Genomic DNA, 16610 nt, shown 5'->3' on the forward strand with positions numbered 1-16610 from the left:
AAAAAAAAAAAAAAAAAAAAAAGACGGAAATCTAACATTAGTATGTGAACTGTTTTCACACTGACGTTTAAAATATTGAGTGGCTTATTACTTCTTAGTAGTTGTGGCACCCACAATCAACACTGTTTCTGTTAATTCAAAAGTGCAGGGACATTTTAGATACTTGAAAGCAAAACAGTATTTTTCAGTTATAAGCATGGTTATCTCAATGCAATGACCATATTTTCCTTGCTTTTCCTCAGTCTTCACTGCACTTAGTATGCGAATGTACTTTTCTCTCTTGCCCCATCTCCCCCCCTCCTTTTTTTTTTTTTTTTTTAAAAAAAAATCCTTTTGGAAAAAGGATCAATGTGAAGTAACCTCCAAAACGTTCTGCATTAATACACAATCTAAACTGAGTGTTTCATCATTATTTGGACGCAAAATAGTGGCCACGTTTGATTACACTGAAATTGCTGATATAACAAACATTTGTCCAACTCCAGTTGCGGATTTGTGATAGGTTAAATTTGGTTAAATCCAACTGATTTGAAACAGTCACACAGAAAATAAAATTGTTTATGAATAYAGTAACCCACAAGGCACATCCAGTAAGTTACTTTGGATATTTCATCCAAATCCCAAGGAACATATGCTCCAACTGCCAAACCTATAATATTTGCTGCCATTTCATATTGGTTTATTGTGACTGCCAGYTGGAGGACCACATTTAGAAAATGCAAGAGGCAGAATATCTGTTCTAGCCACTGCCCACAAATAATAGAAATTTCCAGCTTCTCATGGATATATAATCTAACAATTCAAATTAAAGCTCTGGAACATTGCTCTCTTAATGTCATTTTCCCACAAGTGTTTATCGAAAAGGCTTCAAAACAGTATTTTACATGGAACACTCTCTTAAAGCAGTGACTGCCTTACAACAGTCTCAACAGCTAGTACCTCTACTGCTGTCACCTGGTTGGAACAAAGAATTTGGGTCATTATTGCAGCTCCTTGTCTGTCTAATATGGGATTTATTTCAGTAACAATATCACATTTTTCACAATGAGAGGTTTATGATGAGGGCAAATTCAAGAGTGTCTAAGTCCTGTTCAGTATTAGTAAATTTAACCTTCTGAAGTCTTCTAGACCCTATGAACATTTTCCCAAAATGATTTTGCATCAGATAAAAACATAGGCAGCTTCTCAGATTTTTAAAAGATGTTAATAGTCCTACAAAGTAAGTTTTAGAGGATGCCTGTTCCTTGAGATTTAGAAGAGGAGACAAGAAATCAGGCATTTATCACTAAATTATTTTTAAGTTTCTGAATCTGTTTCATAGGTGTGGGGGTTTGAGGGGTTTTTTTTTGTTTTTTTTTGTTTGTTTGTTTTTTGTTTTTTTTGTTTGGAGCAAAACACTTTTCCAGTCATATAGCTGACCCTCAAATCAATTTAACAATGAAATATAATTTTACAAAAATGTCRTTTAAAATGTTTTAAAATATTTGCAACAGTTGAAATTAGGGATATATTCTGTTCTCTCAGTTACACACATAAGCTTTCTAGAGAACAAACAGAACAAGAAATTGCAAAAATACAAACAAAGGCAAAACCAGGCTCCTGCAATTTATCTGTACTATAGAGCTGATTCAGGAGTTCCTTTACCTTTCCTAGTATTTCTATGGAAGGTGCAATAAATGAACTATATAAAGATTCATACCAAGATATTCAACACCAAGTCTTTTACAGGACTCCACACAGGCTTTTTTTGTATTTTCATAGCCATAATCACTATGCCACAGCTTGGTAGTTATCCAGAGGTCCTCCCGCTTCACACCACTGTCTTTGATGGCTTTTTGCAGAAGAGATTCACAGCCATATCTTTTTGCTGTGTCAAGATGACGAATGCCACATTTTTGTAATGCATAGACCACAGCATCATGGGAATAACCACCATGATGGGAAGTACCTAAAGAAAAGAAATTAGAAGTCAGTTATCAACAACAAATTATAAGCGACATATTTCAGATTTCTTTTTTTCCCCTCTTTTTGGAAATTATCACATAACCTTCTTACTGAATTTTCGTTCCAAAATAATAAAGAGAGGAGAATTGACAGATAATGCATGCTTACAGATCTCCAGACTGGAAAAACAGGTGAAGTGCTAGTATATTGATGCCAGAAGTCAGGCCGAAGACTACCAAAGAGAAAATATATACTTTTTGGAATATTAATATGTGATGTTTAATTTTCACGTAGAAATACAGTATTTACAGATGAATTTATTAACAAGAAGAAACAAATACACAAGCAGCAGCTTGCTTTGTAAGAGACATCCTCAAATCTTTATTCTGTTGAACTCCTGGTAGCTTCATATTATCATTGCACTGTATAACCCCACGCTGGGCCATACTGCAGGTGCAACTTGTGCATGAGTCAAGCTCAGCAGTAACCAAAAGAACGGAATCTTGCACAAGAGCTGGAGAATAGGTATACAGGGAGTTTCAGCAACAAAGTATTGCAAGCCTCATTGTGCAGGTATTCACTGGATGTCCAAAATAATGCATTTTGCATGTCAAGGGGACGGAAGGAGGAGGAGAGTTAGCAGGAAAAGCAACCAGCAGGAGGACTGTCAGATAAAGAACTGGCTGAGTGCAAGGATGACGTTTCTACTTACCCTTTCCTGTAAGTTGTTTTTCCTGCCATGAGCCCCTCACCCATTCGCCCCCACTCACATAGTTCCCACAAACAGTATTTTCTACAGTTTATCTGAGGAAATGCCCCATCAGTACTAGTCAGCTAGAACAGCCGGTTGCCAAGATGATGACTACTACTTAAAGATTCTACTTCTATAGGCAAGCAAGCAAGCGGCTGTGTCACTAGCTTTAGAACGCCCCGGGCAGTCATGACAGTCCACTTTGTCAACTGCAGTATCAGAGTACTCAGCCTCTGTCAAAGCTAATAAAGACTCCACGTCAAAGAAGAGTAACATACTCTTCTTGAATTTGTATCCTCTGTTTAATATTAAATATTCTATTTGAAAGGAAATAGTTAACACAACTATCTGCACATTATGAACTTGAACTGTTACATGCTCACTGAGTTTGTCAGAAAAAGGAAACAAACGAAAATAAACTCAATTATTTTGTGCTTATCCTTAGACTCTCCCACAGCTGAACTGGAGAGAGAATGCCTACGGTGGTCTGCTCCACTCACTCACGAACACTGTAACAACATGTGCAGCAATAAGGAAAACTTACAAAAGCCTTATCCACAAGCATGACAAGCACTTAGGAGAACCTGGCTTATCAGTTTTGTTCATTCCAAATCTTAGAAGGAAAGTCAGTGGTGTCTGTGTAATCTTTCTCAACACTTCCAAGCTATTTAAAAATAAGATACATCATCTGATATCACAAGCATACATATTCACCTGAGGATCATCAAATTCTGCTGACCACAATGGGACAATCCTCAATTTACTTACTTTTTGTGATATCCAGAATTTGCAGTAGTGGTTTTCCTTCATGGATTTTTGAGCTATGAAATCATAACGCTATATTCCTGCAGTTTTAACATGCATATTAAATATTTTATCTTCCAAATGYAAATCAGATTTTTAATGTTTTTTTTAATCTTTAAAACTTTTCTCCACAGCCACCAATTATCGCCAGTATTATAAATGGCTTTACTCATGAATTATGTAGAAATGAGGTCCCTGTATCTTATTTCACACTGAAACAAGCAAAGCTAGATCAAACTACATTTCCAAACTAGATATTGCAAAATCTTCGTAACTCTGCTTAATAATTTTAAATGAATCTTCCTACATTGCAACAGAGAACATGTAATTAYTACATTATACAGATACTAAAGGAACTTTAAAGAATTATATAACTAGCATAGAGAAAATACTATACTTCATAACAATTTCTTCACTTTTAATAAGCTGGTATTGGTGCCAAAGAAATTAGGTTGTAACTATTGTGACTGTTTGAATGGACATTTCTAAGCAAGGAATGAATGGAGTTCATTTAGAAGTCTTGCAAATAGACTCAGATCCTTTTTATGCATAGTGGATTCCAGAAAGAATATCTAGGACACACAATTTTTAACCCTTTTAAGTTAAAGGGAAGGAGTGGGGAAGAAGAAAAATTCAAAATACATTTTTGTTATTGTTCCCCATTCAGCGATGGCATGTACAACTGTTCCAGAGGAAACAGACAAAGATCATTCCAGAGGGAATTATCTCCATTTCTATGTCTTAAAATGAATCAACAGTCCTTATGCACTATTAAAAAAAAGAAAAAAAGCTTAATAATTATGTAATAYTATCACTTCACAAATCAGGAATCTAAGAGTTAATAATGTGATGAAGATTACAGTTTCTAGATTCTATAAGTTGAACTTTTCTTGCATTTACTTCTGTGACTAAATATTTTGCAATTCATAGATTCAGAATGGTGACAAAAGAAGGTGAAATAACTTAAATGCTGAATTTCTTTACTCATGGTTTTACACCTTTAAATCAGACTTAGCATTGTCTGAATATACTAACTTTAACATTCTTACGTATTTGGATTATCTTCCCTCCCCCCCCCAACTGTATGTGATACATATTTAAAGACAAAATCTAGTCTTGCATTTAAAATTAATATGAACTAGCACTAATTCCATCCCCTTCCTGTTTCTAAAATCACAGAATGGGTAAGGTTGAAAGGGATCTCTGGAGATCATCTAGTCCAACTCCCCTGTTCAAGCAGGGTCACCTAGAACACATTAGACAGGATCATGTCCAGGCAGGTTTTGAATATCTCCAGAGAAGGAGACTCCACAACCTCTCTGGGCAACCTCTTCCAGAGCTCTATCACTCTCACAGTGAAGYAGTTCTTTCTTATATTCAAGCGTTATATTCCTTTGTTTCAGTTTGTGCCTGCTGCTGGGCACCACCGAGAAGAGTCTGGCCCCAGTCTCTTGACACTCTCCCTTATGGTATTTGCAGACATTGATAAGATCTCCTCTCAGTCTTCTCTTCTCCAGACTAAACAGGCTCAGCTCTTGCAGCCTTTCCTCATAAAAGAGATGCTTCAGTCCTCTAATTATCTTCATAGTGCTACACTGGACTCTCTCCAGTAGTGCCAGGGTCAACTGGGTCAGTTACTCTGAAAATCACATTTAGCATCAAATCATAAAGAATATATTGCCTCCCATCTTCTCTGGAAGAGTGCAGGGGTTTCTTTTACAGCAGGTGAAATAAAGGTCAAGCTTGTTATGAAGCTATCATTCTATAAAATTTTCGTAACACAATTACAGAGAATTTCTGGTTATGGGACACAGTTACATTCTAAATGTAATCACAACCATTTTAATGATACAACTCAAGACACTTGACTCAGTCATGAAGAGCAGCATCTAATATACAAGGGCAACTGCCCTTGAACTTCATGTAGAAATGCAACCTACAGAGAAGACAGGCATCTAGAAGACTTGTTAGGACAACAACAATGACAACGGARAGGCACTAAGCAGACTTGCATTATATAACAAATGCTTTGGTCAGGACTAGAGCAGCAGACCGGTTATCTAAAACTCAGCCATTTAAAAACTAGGTCAACGCTGCAGAGAAGTTACAAGAATTAGTCTACATTATTCCTGAAACTTTTACCCCCTTTTGACACTTCAGTATGAAAATGCCAATGCAGTGCTCTAACTGCAATAAACAGGTGCTGAAAAAGGTAGTTTTGTAGAAATATGATGCAATGTGAGCTACAACAGTCACAGTATGGTTACGAACTTGCTTCTGCAAATCTCATGGCACGTGAGGATGATTCTGCCAGCACAGCAGTGAGGTGGGTACTTTGATACAGTAACGACACACTGGTACAAAAAGATTCACCAGAAAACTCCCATCAGAGGTCTTAGTTATGYTTACATGCATTTTTATGGCCTAACGACTATGTTGTATGCATGTGATATTTTCAAGTTTGTAACTAATATTGCTATGTTAATAAAACATTAACACACCTGACCTATGTGAAAATCTAGAGATTCCACCCTGAAGTTTCTCTTGTCTTTGTACAGTCCGAATTTTACTGTTTTTATTTATTAATAGAATCTTTACTTATGTGTTATTTCAGATCTTCCTGCTAAATGTAATCCACTGTTTAGTGCAAAGCAGCTACTCTGGGACTGCTTTTCTCCCTTGCGTTTCAGCTAAAATAAGTTCATACACTTCAATATCACAAGGAAGAAAAGCATGCGAGTGTGATCTTGAACTCGGATTCTATTCAGGCATCAAAGAGCAGAACGCAGGAACAGAGTCTAGCTGCAGTGGAAAAGCAGGAGGGAGCCGTTACATGTTTACCATGTTTCCAGGGAAAGGGAAGCCCGAACTGCTAGCTTTCGCTCTTCCCCAGAGGAAGGAAGAAATGGCAATGAGCCATTGTTGACAGAAGCTCCAGCCCCCCGCCGCATCTCACAGAGGGCCTGACTGTAAAAGATATTCAGATTGGCTGTAAAATTAAGGTATATCTCTGATCGCCGAGTTGAAACTTACCTAGTTAGAACTTTAGAAAAGGAGGTTATAAAAGTYATTTCTCAGAATACCTCCTGTAACAAGCACAGGAACTCTGCAAGCAGCACCTACTGTCACTGGGCTGCTACGACTCCAATTCATTAATGTATTTCTGGCAGTAAGAAATACAGTATGACCCCTAAAATGCAAATATTTGTGCTGTAGGAGCAAAGATCTTTCCATTGGGCAGTGCCAGCTATTTAAGTTATTCAGCTTTTGCGAACAAATGCTTGTTTTTATTGCTCAAAACTTCTCAGTTAAATTTACAGGACAGGACAGCTCTGAAAACTGACCTATACATCTGAAAGACAGACTGTGGGTGCATAATCCACGTAGAAATTTCATAAGCAGAGCTGCAGCATACATTTATTTAAATGCCTTTACAGACAGACTGCCAAACCTTGAAGCCTCTTTTTTCACTCAACACTTTCCCACCACTGTGAGAACTATTTCTCATTAACAACCAAATTGTTTTCAGATGCTCTGCTATAAGATGTTACCTTAGAAACCATTTAGTAAAAGACTGCTGCTTTCTTCCATAGAAATCTCAAGCAGTGAAAAGGCAGATTTTCTGGCATAAATCAAATCCAATTTCTAGGGTTCACTAAACCTTTTCTCCTCAGGATAATGTTTTGTGACTAGATCTTAGCAGTTAATAGTGCACAAAGAATTGCTGGTGTGAACTAGTTTTAAATGATTTTCATTCTGTTCTCTTTGTTAACTCAATTACAAATACTTCTAGCACTTATCATACCTTGATAGAACTTTTAACTTCATTATGGAAATGCACAATAYGTGCAGTGCACAGCAAACTTGGACTGAATAAAGACTGAACAGACTGAATAAATATATTATTTTTCTCCCCTTTAATTAAGGCATCATCCTACACTATTCTGACAAAGATTACACTAAATGATTAATGAAAAATTAATTTGGAAATAATTCACAATACTGAGAGACCTGTGACACTTCTCCTCTAAACAACTTCCAAAAAAAGGAATAATCAAAACTTATTTTTAAGTTAAAATTTCATAGCAGTAAGAACTACTACCCTACTTAAGTACAGAGTAAAGGCTTAATATCTGCATACATGTTATATCATTTATGATTAAGCATATAGTGGAGGGATAGTAATGTTAAAAATTGTAGTTTACAATGAGATTATCACTAATTAAAAAGCATTTAAAATACTGTAAACTTAAAATCCTGTAAAGAGAATATTGTAGAAAAAAGTATAAAGAGAACTGAAATTTATGATTTGTAGCTTACATCAGGAAAACATATGTACAATAACTCATTTTAAGATCCTCATTCAACACGGCATTCAAGATGATGGCTAATTTTGAACATCATAACAGCACCTTGCAAACCCACAGGACTACTTTTAGAGTAAGTGCAACTGTGAAGCATCACCTAAGGTCCCGCTCCTGCGAAATCATGCAGCAGCGCAAGGTCCAAGACCTGCAGAGTCCCACTGACATCTAATTGCATTTACAAGTTCAAAGAACAGCAGCAACACAGCTATCAGAAGTGTAAATTAAAACTAAACAAAGAATGTTTCTGATAAGATTTTCTACATTTTCATATCATTTAAGAAAATATATTTTCCTCAAGGTTTCCAAGACAACAGCATTTCTTGTAGCCTTGCCTCTCACATTACACATGCAACCTTAGAATAGCAYGCATTAGAATGCAAAGTACTTCCATTCAGGCAGTAAGCTCAGGGAACAAAGCTTAGTTATGAAACCCATGTAAAGCCACAAGATGGCTTTCCCCCTTCTTGTTTATTTATTTATTTATTTTATTTATTTTTATTCTATTTTTCTTTTCACTGCAAGGATTTTGCATCTCTATCTGTATTGGAGGTACCTGGCATAAACATTACAACTGAAGTTTAGGATTCCGTACGCTCTTCCTCCCTTGCTGCAGACACCACGATTTAGGCTACACCACCATGTGACATTACCATTCAATGCTGCCAAAACCCATGCCAAGGAGCTGTGGCAAACAGGAAAAAAAGAAAAAAAAGTTTGATGATTGAAATCTGCTATATGTAGGCTGAAAGATAAAAGTCAGGCAACGTTTTTTAAATAAAGTTTTATACCATTTCTCTGTATTACAGAAACGTGATGAAAGACAAATGATGGAAGTTAAATACACTGGAGTTTTCTTCCTTGTTTGTTTCAAATGGGTTGTAATTAAATCATCTAGTGGGCACTTAAAGTCACAACGTTAAAAGTAATGTTGGCAAYAGAAAATTTTAAAGAATACACAAACAACATCTCTGCTTAAACTGACAAAAAACTTGAATTATTAAACAGCCATTAAAGCCTAACTTTGTTTTTATCACTTACACTTACTAAGGGACCTATAAAATTAATCCGTACTACATCAACAACAGTGTGATTGCCAAAAAGAACCCCACATGAAAGAAAGGAAGCTATCTTTCTGCTACTAAGTCACAGTTAATAGGTCAAATATAAATCAGTGCAAGTGGATATTACTCTTGCAGGTGCACATGGGTTCTAGCTGTGAAACATAAACAATGAAATGAGGAAATAATTCACCAGCAGCATATTTTGAAATGACATGTTCTTTTCATATTGTTTTCCCTTCTAAAAAAGCTATTAAAATACTGGTATACTTCCCATCAGATGGCAGCACTCATACTAYAGTTTAAATCCAAGTGGAAACACAATTTAGGGCAAAATTTGGTAGGTAGACTACACCAATTAGGTCTCCTGCACTTCTTTTCATGACATCTTTCCTCAGAAACTGAACTTTGGTATTATGGCTACAGTTATTCTAGAGAATCTACAAAGTTCACTTGAATGCTCTGCCTTTATTACACAAATTACTGAAACCATAATGCACTTAAAATTAATATTTAGGCCATCCATTTCTTCTATGCTACACGGGTACCTGTAAGATCTGGACGTTTATCACAAATCTCTGCAAAATAATCAATGTATGTCAAAGCTCCTAACGCCCTCATCCACTTCAGTCCCTCCAGCAAAAACAATACACCAGAGCAAACAGTTATTAAATACAAAGTGATCATCACATTCCTATTATAACCATTTATTTCCTTCAGTTCTATTTTATGCAAATGTTTTAACAGTACAGTCTCAAAACTGAGTACTCTTCKCTAGACTGAGTTTATCTAGAAATAAAAACCTTGCAAATAAAACCTCTGTTCTATATGAAGCAGATGTTAAAGAATTATCATCTGTAGGATGTAGTAGACACTTCTTTTTTTAAAGCAGTAAGCACCAATTGATTTTTTTTAAAAGCTACTGGTAAGGGCTTTTATAATAACCAGGTAAGGGCTAAATACAACCTTCTATGAACGGAAAATGGTGTTTGACCCTTTTTTGTGATTTATAAGGACGACTTCATCAAACCTTTCCATTTTTCTATTTAACTCACATACTTAGGTAACTCAAATATTAAACAAGTTCGAGGGTTTTTTTTTCTGGAAAATGGATCACAAAGGAATGCTGAACTGAAGATCAAGAAAACCATTCCTTTTTCCTTCAGATTCTAGAGAAACCCCCATTAAAAATATAAAAGGCCTGCCTCGTGACTATATAGATTTCTATGGGTATGACAAAAGTAGAGAAAAGGAAGCAATTTCCTCCAGCAAAAAGCTATTTCTGTGTTTTTGTATTATGTACCTTCTGACAAAAGCAAAAACTTGCCAGTGTTTTCCCACAGATGTGCTTACTAGTGCTCTTAAACAAACAAACAAACAAAACCCCGCAAACCAAACCCACCCCCCCACACACAGTCGTACAGCATTCTGGTTTTTAAAGAATAGAACATTAGGTTGCAACCAGGTGAAATTAGAAGAAAACAAGGAAGGTAAGAGKTCAGCAACTTTAGCCAGGTTGGGAAAGGATACTCATTTTGTTCCACACTCCATRAATACACAGCTGCCTGGAATACATCCATGCTTTGTACGTATGAGAGAARTTAAATATCTGGAAGCCCTCAAAGCTCAAGTACAACTTCTCAAGGTCAGAGCTACTGACAAAGTGGATGAATGAGACAGGAAGATTTATAGTTGGGGCATTTTGTTCATCACAAGAGGCTGTTGGGGAAACTTGGTAACCATGGGTGAGAAGCAAAGTCCTGACAGAATARTAATAATAAAAAAAAAMSGKTKRRRMSSWAAAMMAAARGGRRRAAWWAAMMRYCAATTCTTATTACAGGATAAGATTAATAGGGGGGAATGTCACAAGGCTTGGTACTAGGACCACTGTTCCATAAATTTCCTTAAGAACTGAAAAAGCAATGGAAGAAAAGGCACTAGAAGTGGTGAATGACAAAAAGCGAAGGTTTGATTCTGCTGCCATTGAGTTGAAAAGCAAAACCTCAACTGACTCCAGTCCCCAACAGAACAGGCTTTTTTTCTGACCACAGTTAAGTTTTAAGAATGACYATGTACAACCCTAGAATTAATAATTAAAAAGCAGATAACCAAATTAGTAACGATATAGAAAAGGTAATGCATACTGGAAGAAAATGTTAAAATATTTGCAATAAGGATTAGGTTCCAAATTATGTGTAACTTTTTATGGAAAAAAAAAAGAAAAAAAAACCAAACATGACGTAATGAGAATGCAGTAATCCAACTTTATGTTTTCCGCCAGAAAAATCTCATTTGTGAAAAGAACTGGGAATTATACCAGAAGTCTTGCATGGCTGTGATGCAAATGATGTTATGTCTTAAATATTGTAATCAGCAAAGTCAGTAAAAATTTATTTTTAGGATTTATTTAGGTAGATAAAGCTGCAGCTAACTGCAGAAAGCAGTCCTAAGGAACAGCCTGAAAYGAGGACGAGAGATTTTAATGGCTCTCTACAGTATAAAGGAATTGTATGTGTGCCTCTGTATGGTATTATTTTATCATGTTASTGTAACATACTGATACATTGATATATGCAGTAAAAACAAAACACAAGCAAATTAATATTGCCAGAAGTTAACTGATATCTTATTACTTATCRAGATTTTTATTCCTCTTTCTCAGGCTTTGGCTATTTGACTGTAATTTGTACAGGCCAGTACCTGTAGGCATTCCTTCTGCAATGCCTATCATAGTGGCACCATTCTTGAATGATCTTCAGGCACTTCTGCAATTAATATCATTATTACTAATAAAATATTTATTTTGTAATTTTTCTGTCCTGAACTCCCTTCCAAAATAATCATATGATTAATTTTATACTTTGATAGGAGATGATTAGAGAACTTTTTATTTYATCAAGCTGTTACTAATCCCATCTACACCAAGGATTACATAAAATCAACTGTACTAGAAAACAATCTATGTATTTTTTGGTATCAGTTATATGACTTGTCAGGAAATTACAGGCTATATGACATCCTGAATTTCATGATTACTGTGCCTCTGGGGTGGGGGGGAATCTTTCTCAATTGAACTATAACCATCATATCAAAGTCAAACACAGTTTCACTACAGAGAGCCAGAACAAGCTTTAAGAGATGACTATCACTGGGACTTTAGAGTCCTTCTGTAATAGAGAAATAAATTTTTATTTATTTATATATAACCATGTATGGAGCTTCCACAACTTTAAAGTTTTTAAAATGCACAGGAGTGCTTCCTTCTAGCTTGAAAATGAAGTGTTCAGAGAATCATATTGGTAAGGTTCATGAACTAATCAAATATTTTTTACCACTAGTGGACTTTATCCCCTAGTCTCCCTCACACCACAAAGCCTTCCAACAAAGAGTAATGCCATATTAAACTCAACAAAAAGTTTCCTAATATTTCAGTTATAGGAAGAAAACTTCTCTTGCTACTGAATTATATACAAATGCTTTAGATGGCAGCAGCTTTATCTCACAGACTTAATGAAAAAARCCTTAATGAAATGAAAACTTTTGTGAAGGTTCCCTACCTAACTAGAAGTATGAACAGTACCAAGCATACACAGTATGTTTCCAAAGCCAAAGGAGAATGAAATTTTGTGCAATACTTTGAAAAATGATCAATTTTTAATGATATTGCTTTAGATAAGGATGAAGTATCCTGTAGCTAAATTAAGAAAACTAAAGCACAGAAATCCCCTATTATATTGCAAAGACTCACAACAAAATATACAATTGGAAACACGTAACTCCAATAAAGAACTGCRACTTCAAAACACTGCCATTGTATACCAATCTGTCATTTGCCCCGTATTTATAAAACATTAATAAAGTAAATCTTGCAAATATAGAAAGAAGTTACAGCTGTCTTATTAGCAACATACTGAATGCAGCCATTTTCTAAAGCAATCTAAAGCCGTTATGAGGCAATATACTCCTCTGGGGCATATCTTTGCACTTGTATCTAGTATTAGGGCCAAAGCACTCATTCATTTTAGACTTAAAAAGAGGTACATTATTTTTCCTTTATTGATTAAAACTTCAGCTACACAGCAATTTCTCACAAAAAGGTGGGCTGCCTTACAATAATCAGTAGGGGTCTCAAGAAAGACAGCCTGCTTTACCATTGTTGGTTGATTTGTCTTGCTGGCGGACACAATACAAATAGAGTGTAATATGAATATGCATATAAGTAAATATAGAATTTTAGATGTTCAGATTTTGGCATATTGTTTCAAGTAACCCTTCACACTGATCATACAGTTTTGCATACTATGTAATCTTCTGTGGTATACAAATTCATCTTTCTGACTAGACATTTTTAATGGAAATGGGTCATCCTCAGCAAGAATAGCTTTGGTAAATGAGTGCAAAGCATCAGAAAGAGAATGGCAAGCTAATGAAAGACTACTTTATCTCCTTCTTGTCCTGTCTCCCCTTTTGCATCAAACCTTGACCAATTTATCACACACCTATACAAATTTGAAAGCTAAAGTAGCCCTGACATGGAAACCAGTTCCTAAGAGCTTTTAAAAACAAATCCACACACTAAAGTCCTGGTTAAAAAAAAGGAATCACTACCACCTTTTGCCATCTGGGGCTTTTTTTTTTTTTTTATCCCCCCTCCCCCCTCTTTCTCAGAATGCTATCCTGGACTCTGCAACTGGACTCTATCTTGAATAACATGGTCTAGCTGAGAGCCATGTTAACATGTCTCTTATTCCATCTCTCAGCCACTACAAAAAGAGTTTTTATCTCTTGGAAACAACTTGCATGTCTGTCTGCTCTGCCACCCAGTTGAGATGACTGGTTAGTTGCAACTACTTCAAAACAGCACATTTATCCGCCCCTGAAGCTTAAAAAACCTTGTCCAGCAACAGAAACAACATAGATGTCTGTCCTCTCAAAGATCATTTTTCATAGGTAACAATTAGGTCTGCATGTTTAGAGGGATAAGAAATGGCAAAGAAACAACCGAACCTTAAATCCTGCAGAAATGGTTTTGAACTGCCTCATTGAGAGACATTCTACTGTCCTCTAGTTTATTGATGAGTAAATTTTTTGAACTGCAAACATTAGTGTAGTAACGCAGTAGCAAAAATAATCATTAATTCATAAAACAGCAGCAAGTAGGAACACCTACCACAGATCAAGATCCCATGGAACTAGGTGGTGTATCTTGGTATTTATAGCTAGACCACAAATGCAAGCGTCATGAGTCTTGAGCTTTTCTTATCTGCAATGTTTTGCAGCATACAATTAGGATTTCTTAAGTTTACCTGACTTCTCCTGTATATCACAAGATCCTTAAAAAGTTGCAGAATATATAAGCAACATGTCAATTTTTACTCTATCAAGAAAAAAAACAGAAAAGTGACCAAATTCTGCTGCTCGTGACACCACTGCAAATCAAGAGAAGCCCCTTGAAAGCCACACCTGACAGAAGTTACTGGCCTAGAATATTTCAAATTTAATTTTCTTGTTCTTCTGGGTTGTTAGTCCTGCACTGTGGTTGAGTTCACGCTTGATAAACAACTACTTAGTGCTTATTGATATAACTAAAGAAGAGCAGGCAGTATTCTACTCAGTAGAGAAGGAGTCCTTCCCACCCAATTTCTACTGTGCTACTTCTTCCAGTCAAGTAATGTATTACTGAACAACCTCCAGTAGAAGTGATGACTCTGGAGACAGTTTGAAATACAGTTCAGCATATAATGGAACAATGGACAGATGCATCAAAGTCTTAGTAAAGTTAATAGATAATAAAAGAACAAATATTTACATTCAGCATATACACACTAAATATTTACAAATGTACATGCAAAAAATGTATGGTAAGAGCAGTTACTAACATTTTATAGACTTTTAAATCATTTTGTTGATGATACTGAGTTACTATGACTTTCAAAGTCTGCTCAAAACAATTTGGGGTACCATGAAACACGCATTACAAGCTCTATTCATCTAGTCTTTCTGGTTGAAATATTGGCCCTATTACAAATCAAAGATCAACTCTTACTGACTTAAGTAGCTTAATACATTGTCTCTAAAATTCTCATCTTCAATTTTACCATCCTTTGTACTATAGAAAACTTTACAAAACCGTTCTGAAGTCAGTACCTACAGGATGTAAGGAGCATGAGGGTCATTTTATTTTATARCTTAGCCTGATATTTATGTTACTGACTGACTCCAGCATCACAGCCAAAGAACATAAGTGCCTTTGATTTGTATGTTTGTCTAAAATCATGGAAAACCTGGGATATTGAACTGCCCTAAAATAAAACTGCATCATAAAGGACTGACTGGGACCAGTATCCATGTTTTAAGAATCTGCAGTCAATAAGAGACTTCTGGAAAAATTGTTAAGAAACAGGAAAAGATCCTCAGATGGTATATAAAAGAATTTGAGACTTAAATCAAGATGTAAATTAACTCCTTACTTTTACAAGAAATAAAAATTAATCAATCCAACGTATATATAAAGATAGCTATTCAAGGGAAAAAGAAAAATTCAGGCTAAGATTTCTGCTTGCATTTGAGGTGAAAGAGGGAGAATTCTTTCTACTGCAAAGAGCTGTTAAAGAGTATCTACAAGAACCTCAAGTTTGTAACAGTCACTTGTATACGCTTGCCTCSTGGTGCCTTCCATCAGGCAAAGGCTGCACCTACAGGTGCAGTTCTGCTTTGAACCTGATGTTCATTCGTACAGCTAAAAGGAGTATAGTACTGCAAGATAACATTGGGCTTTTTCATCAGCAGTTCAATAAACACAAAACCCCTTTTCCCCTAATCTCAAACAGCTGATGGSGGCAGGTGGGAGAATGCTTCCTTTGGTTCCCTGCAGCAGAGGGGGAAGAAGGGAAAAAGAAAAAAAATAAATCTTTCAAGTTTCATGGCCACTTTCAAGTCTGAATACTGGTAGCAGGATACATTCTGGTTAGTCTGTAGCTTCGCTTTGCTGTAACTGAATACAGTATTTTTCCTGAAGAATCACTAGCATTGATGCAGGCAACTAAAATGACCTCAAAAGGATTTCTATTTTTTTTAACAGTCACATTCTAGGAAAAGAAAAAAAAAGAAAAAAAAAAAAAAAGCTTTAAGAGTCTTACTAATTCTAATGCAGGACTCTTTACTACATAAGTGATAATTTGGATCTCACCACATTTAATTTTATTAACAATAGAAAATTAATTTCCCTTTATCATATTTCAAGCAGAAAAATACTTTCTTTTCCTAAAAACAAAATTAYTACTACAAGTGTCATAACTGTTAGTTTTATGACCAACAGCCTCTAAAGCCCTGCAAGGGTTACCACATTTGAATTCTTTCAAAACACACAAAGGCCACCTTGTCCTGCAACCACRAGACAGAAGGGTGTACTAGCCTTTCAATTTTAAATAAAAGCAGAGGTTCCCACATAGGCACTTGATTGCAACAGCTGTAGCTGAAGGAAAAAAAATCGTAAAACTTCCAGTTAAGAAGCTCTGCTTTAAACAAGTCACCGGAACATCAYAAAAGTTACCGAATAGTACTTAGTGGGGGGCGTGGAGGGAGCCGTCCGCACTGGCAGGCGGAAAGGCGCTTGCCTGCCGGCCTGCCCGGCCGCAGGAGCCCCGGCGGCCCCGGCCGCGCTCGCCGCGGCCCCGCGGAGCCCCC

At 36.1% G+C, this 16610-nt stretch overlaps 1 protein-coding gene across 1 annotated transcript in view; it reads right to left on the bottom strand.

The window, feature by feature from the left end:
• LOC146594025 (putative oxidoreductase ZK1290.5) overlaps positions 1-2700 on the bottom strand; it is a 36208-nt gene extending 33508 nt beyond the window's left edge. Inside the window, exons 1-2 of the mRNA XM_085308249.1 lie at positions 2697-2700; positions 1700-1948 (exon numbers count right to left, since the gene is read on the bottom strand). Coding sequence (XP_085164375.1) covers positions 1700-1948; positions 2697-2700 — 253 coding nt within the window. The remainder of the gene's footprint in view (positions 1-1699; positions 1949-2696) is intronic.
• Positions 2701-16610: the final 13910 nt, after the last annotated feature.

The sequence above is a fragment of the Rhea americana genome, unplaced genomic scaffold (assembly GCF_003343005.1).
Source record: "Rhea americana isolate MKP2758 unplaced genomic scaffold, rheAme1 scaffold_272, whole genome shotgun sequence".
Lineage (NCBI taxonomy): Eukaryota > Metazoa > Chordata > Aves > Rheiformes > Rheidae > Rhea > Rhea americana.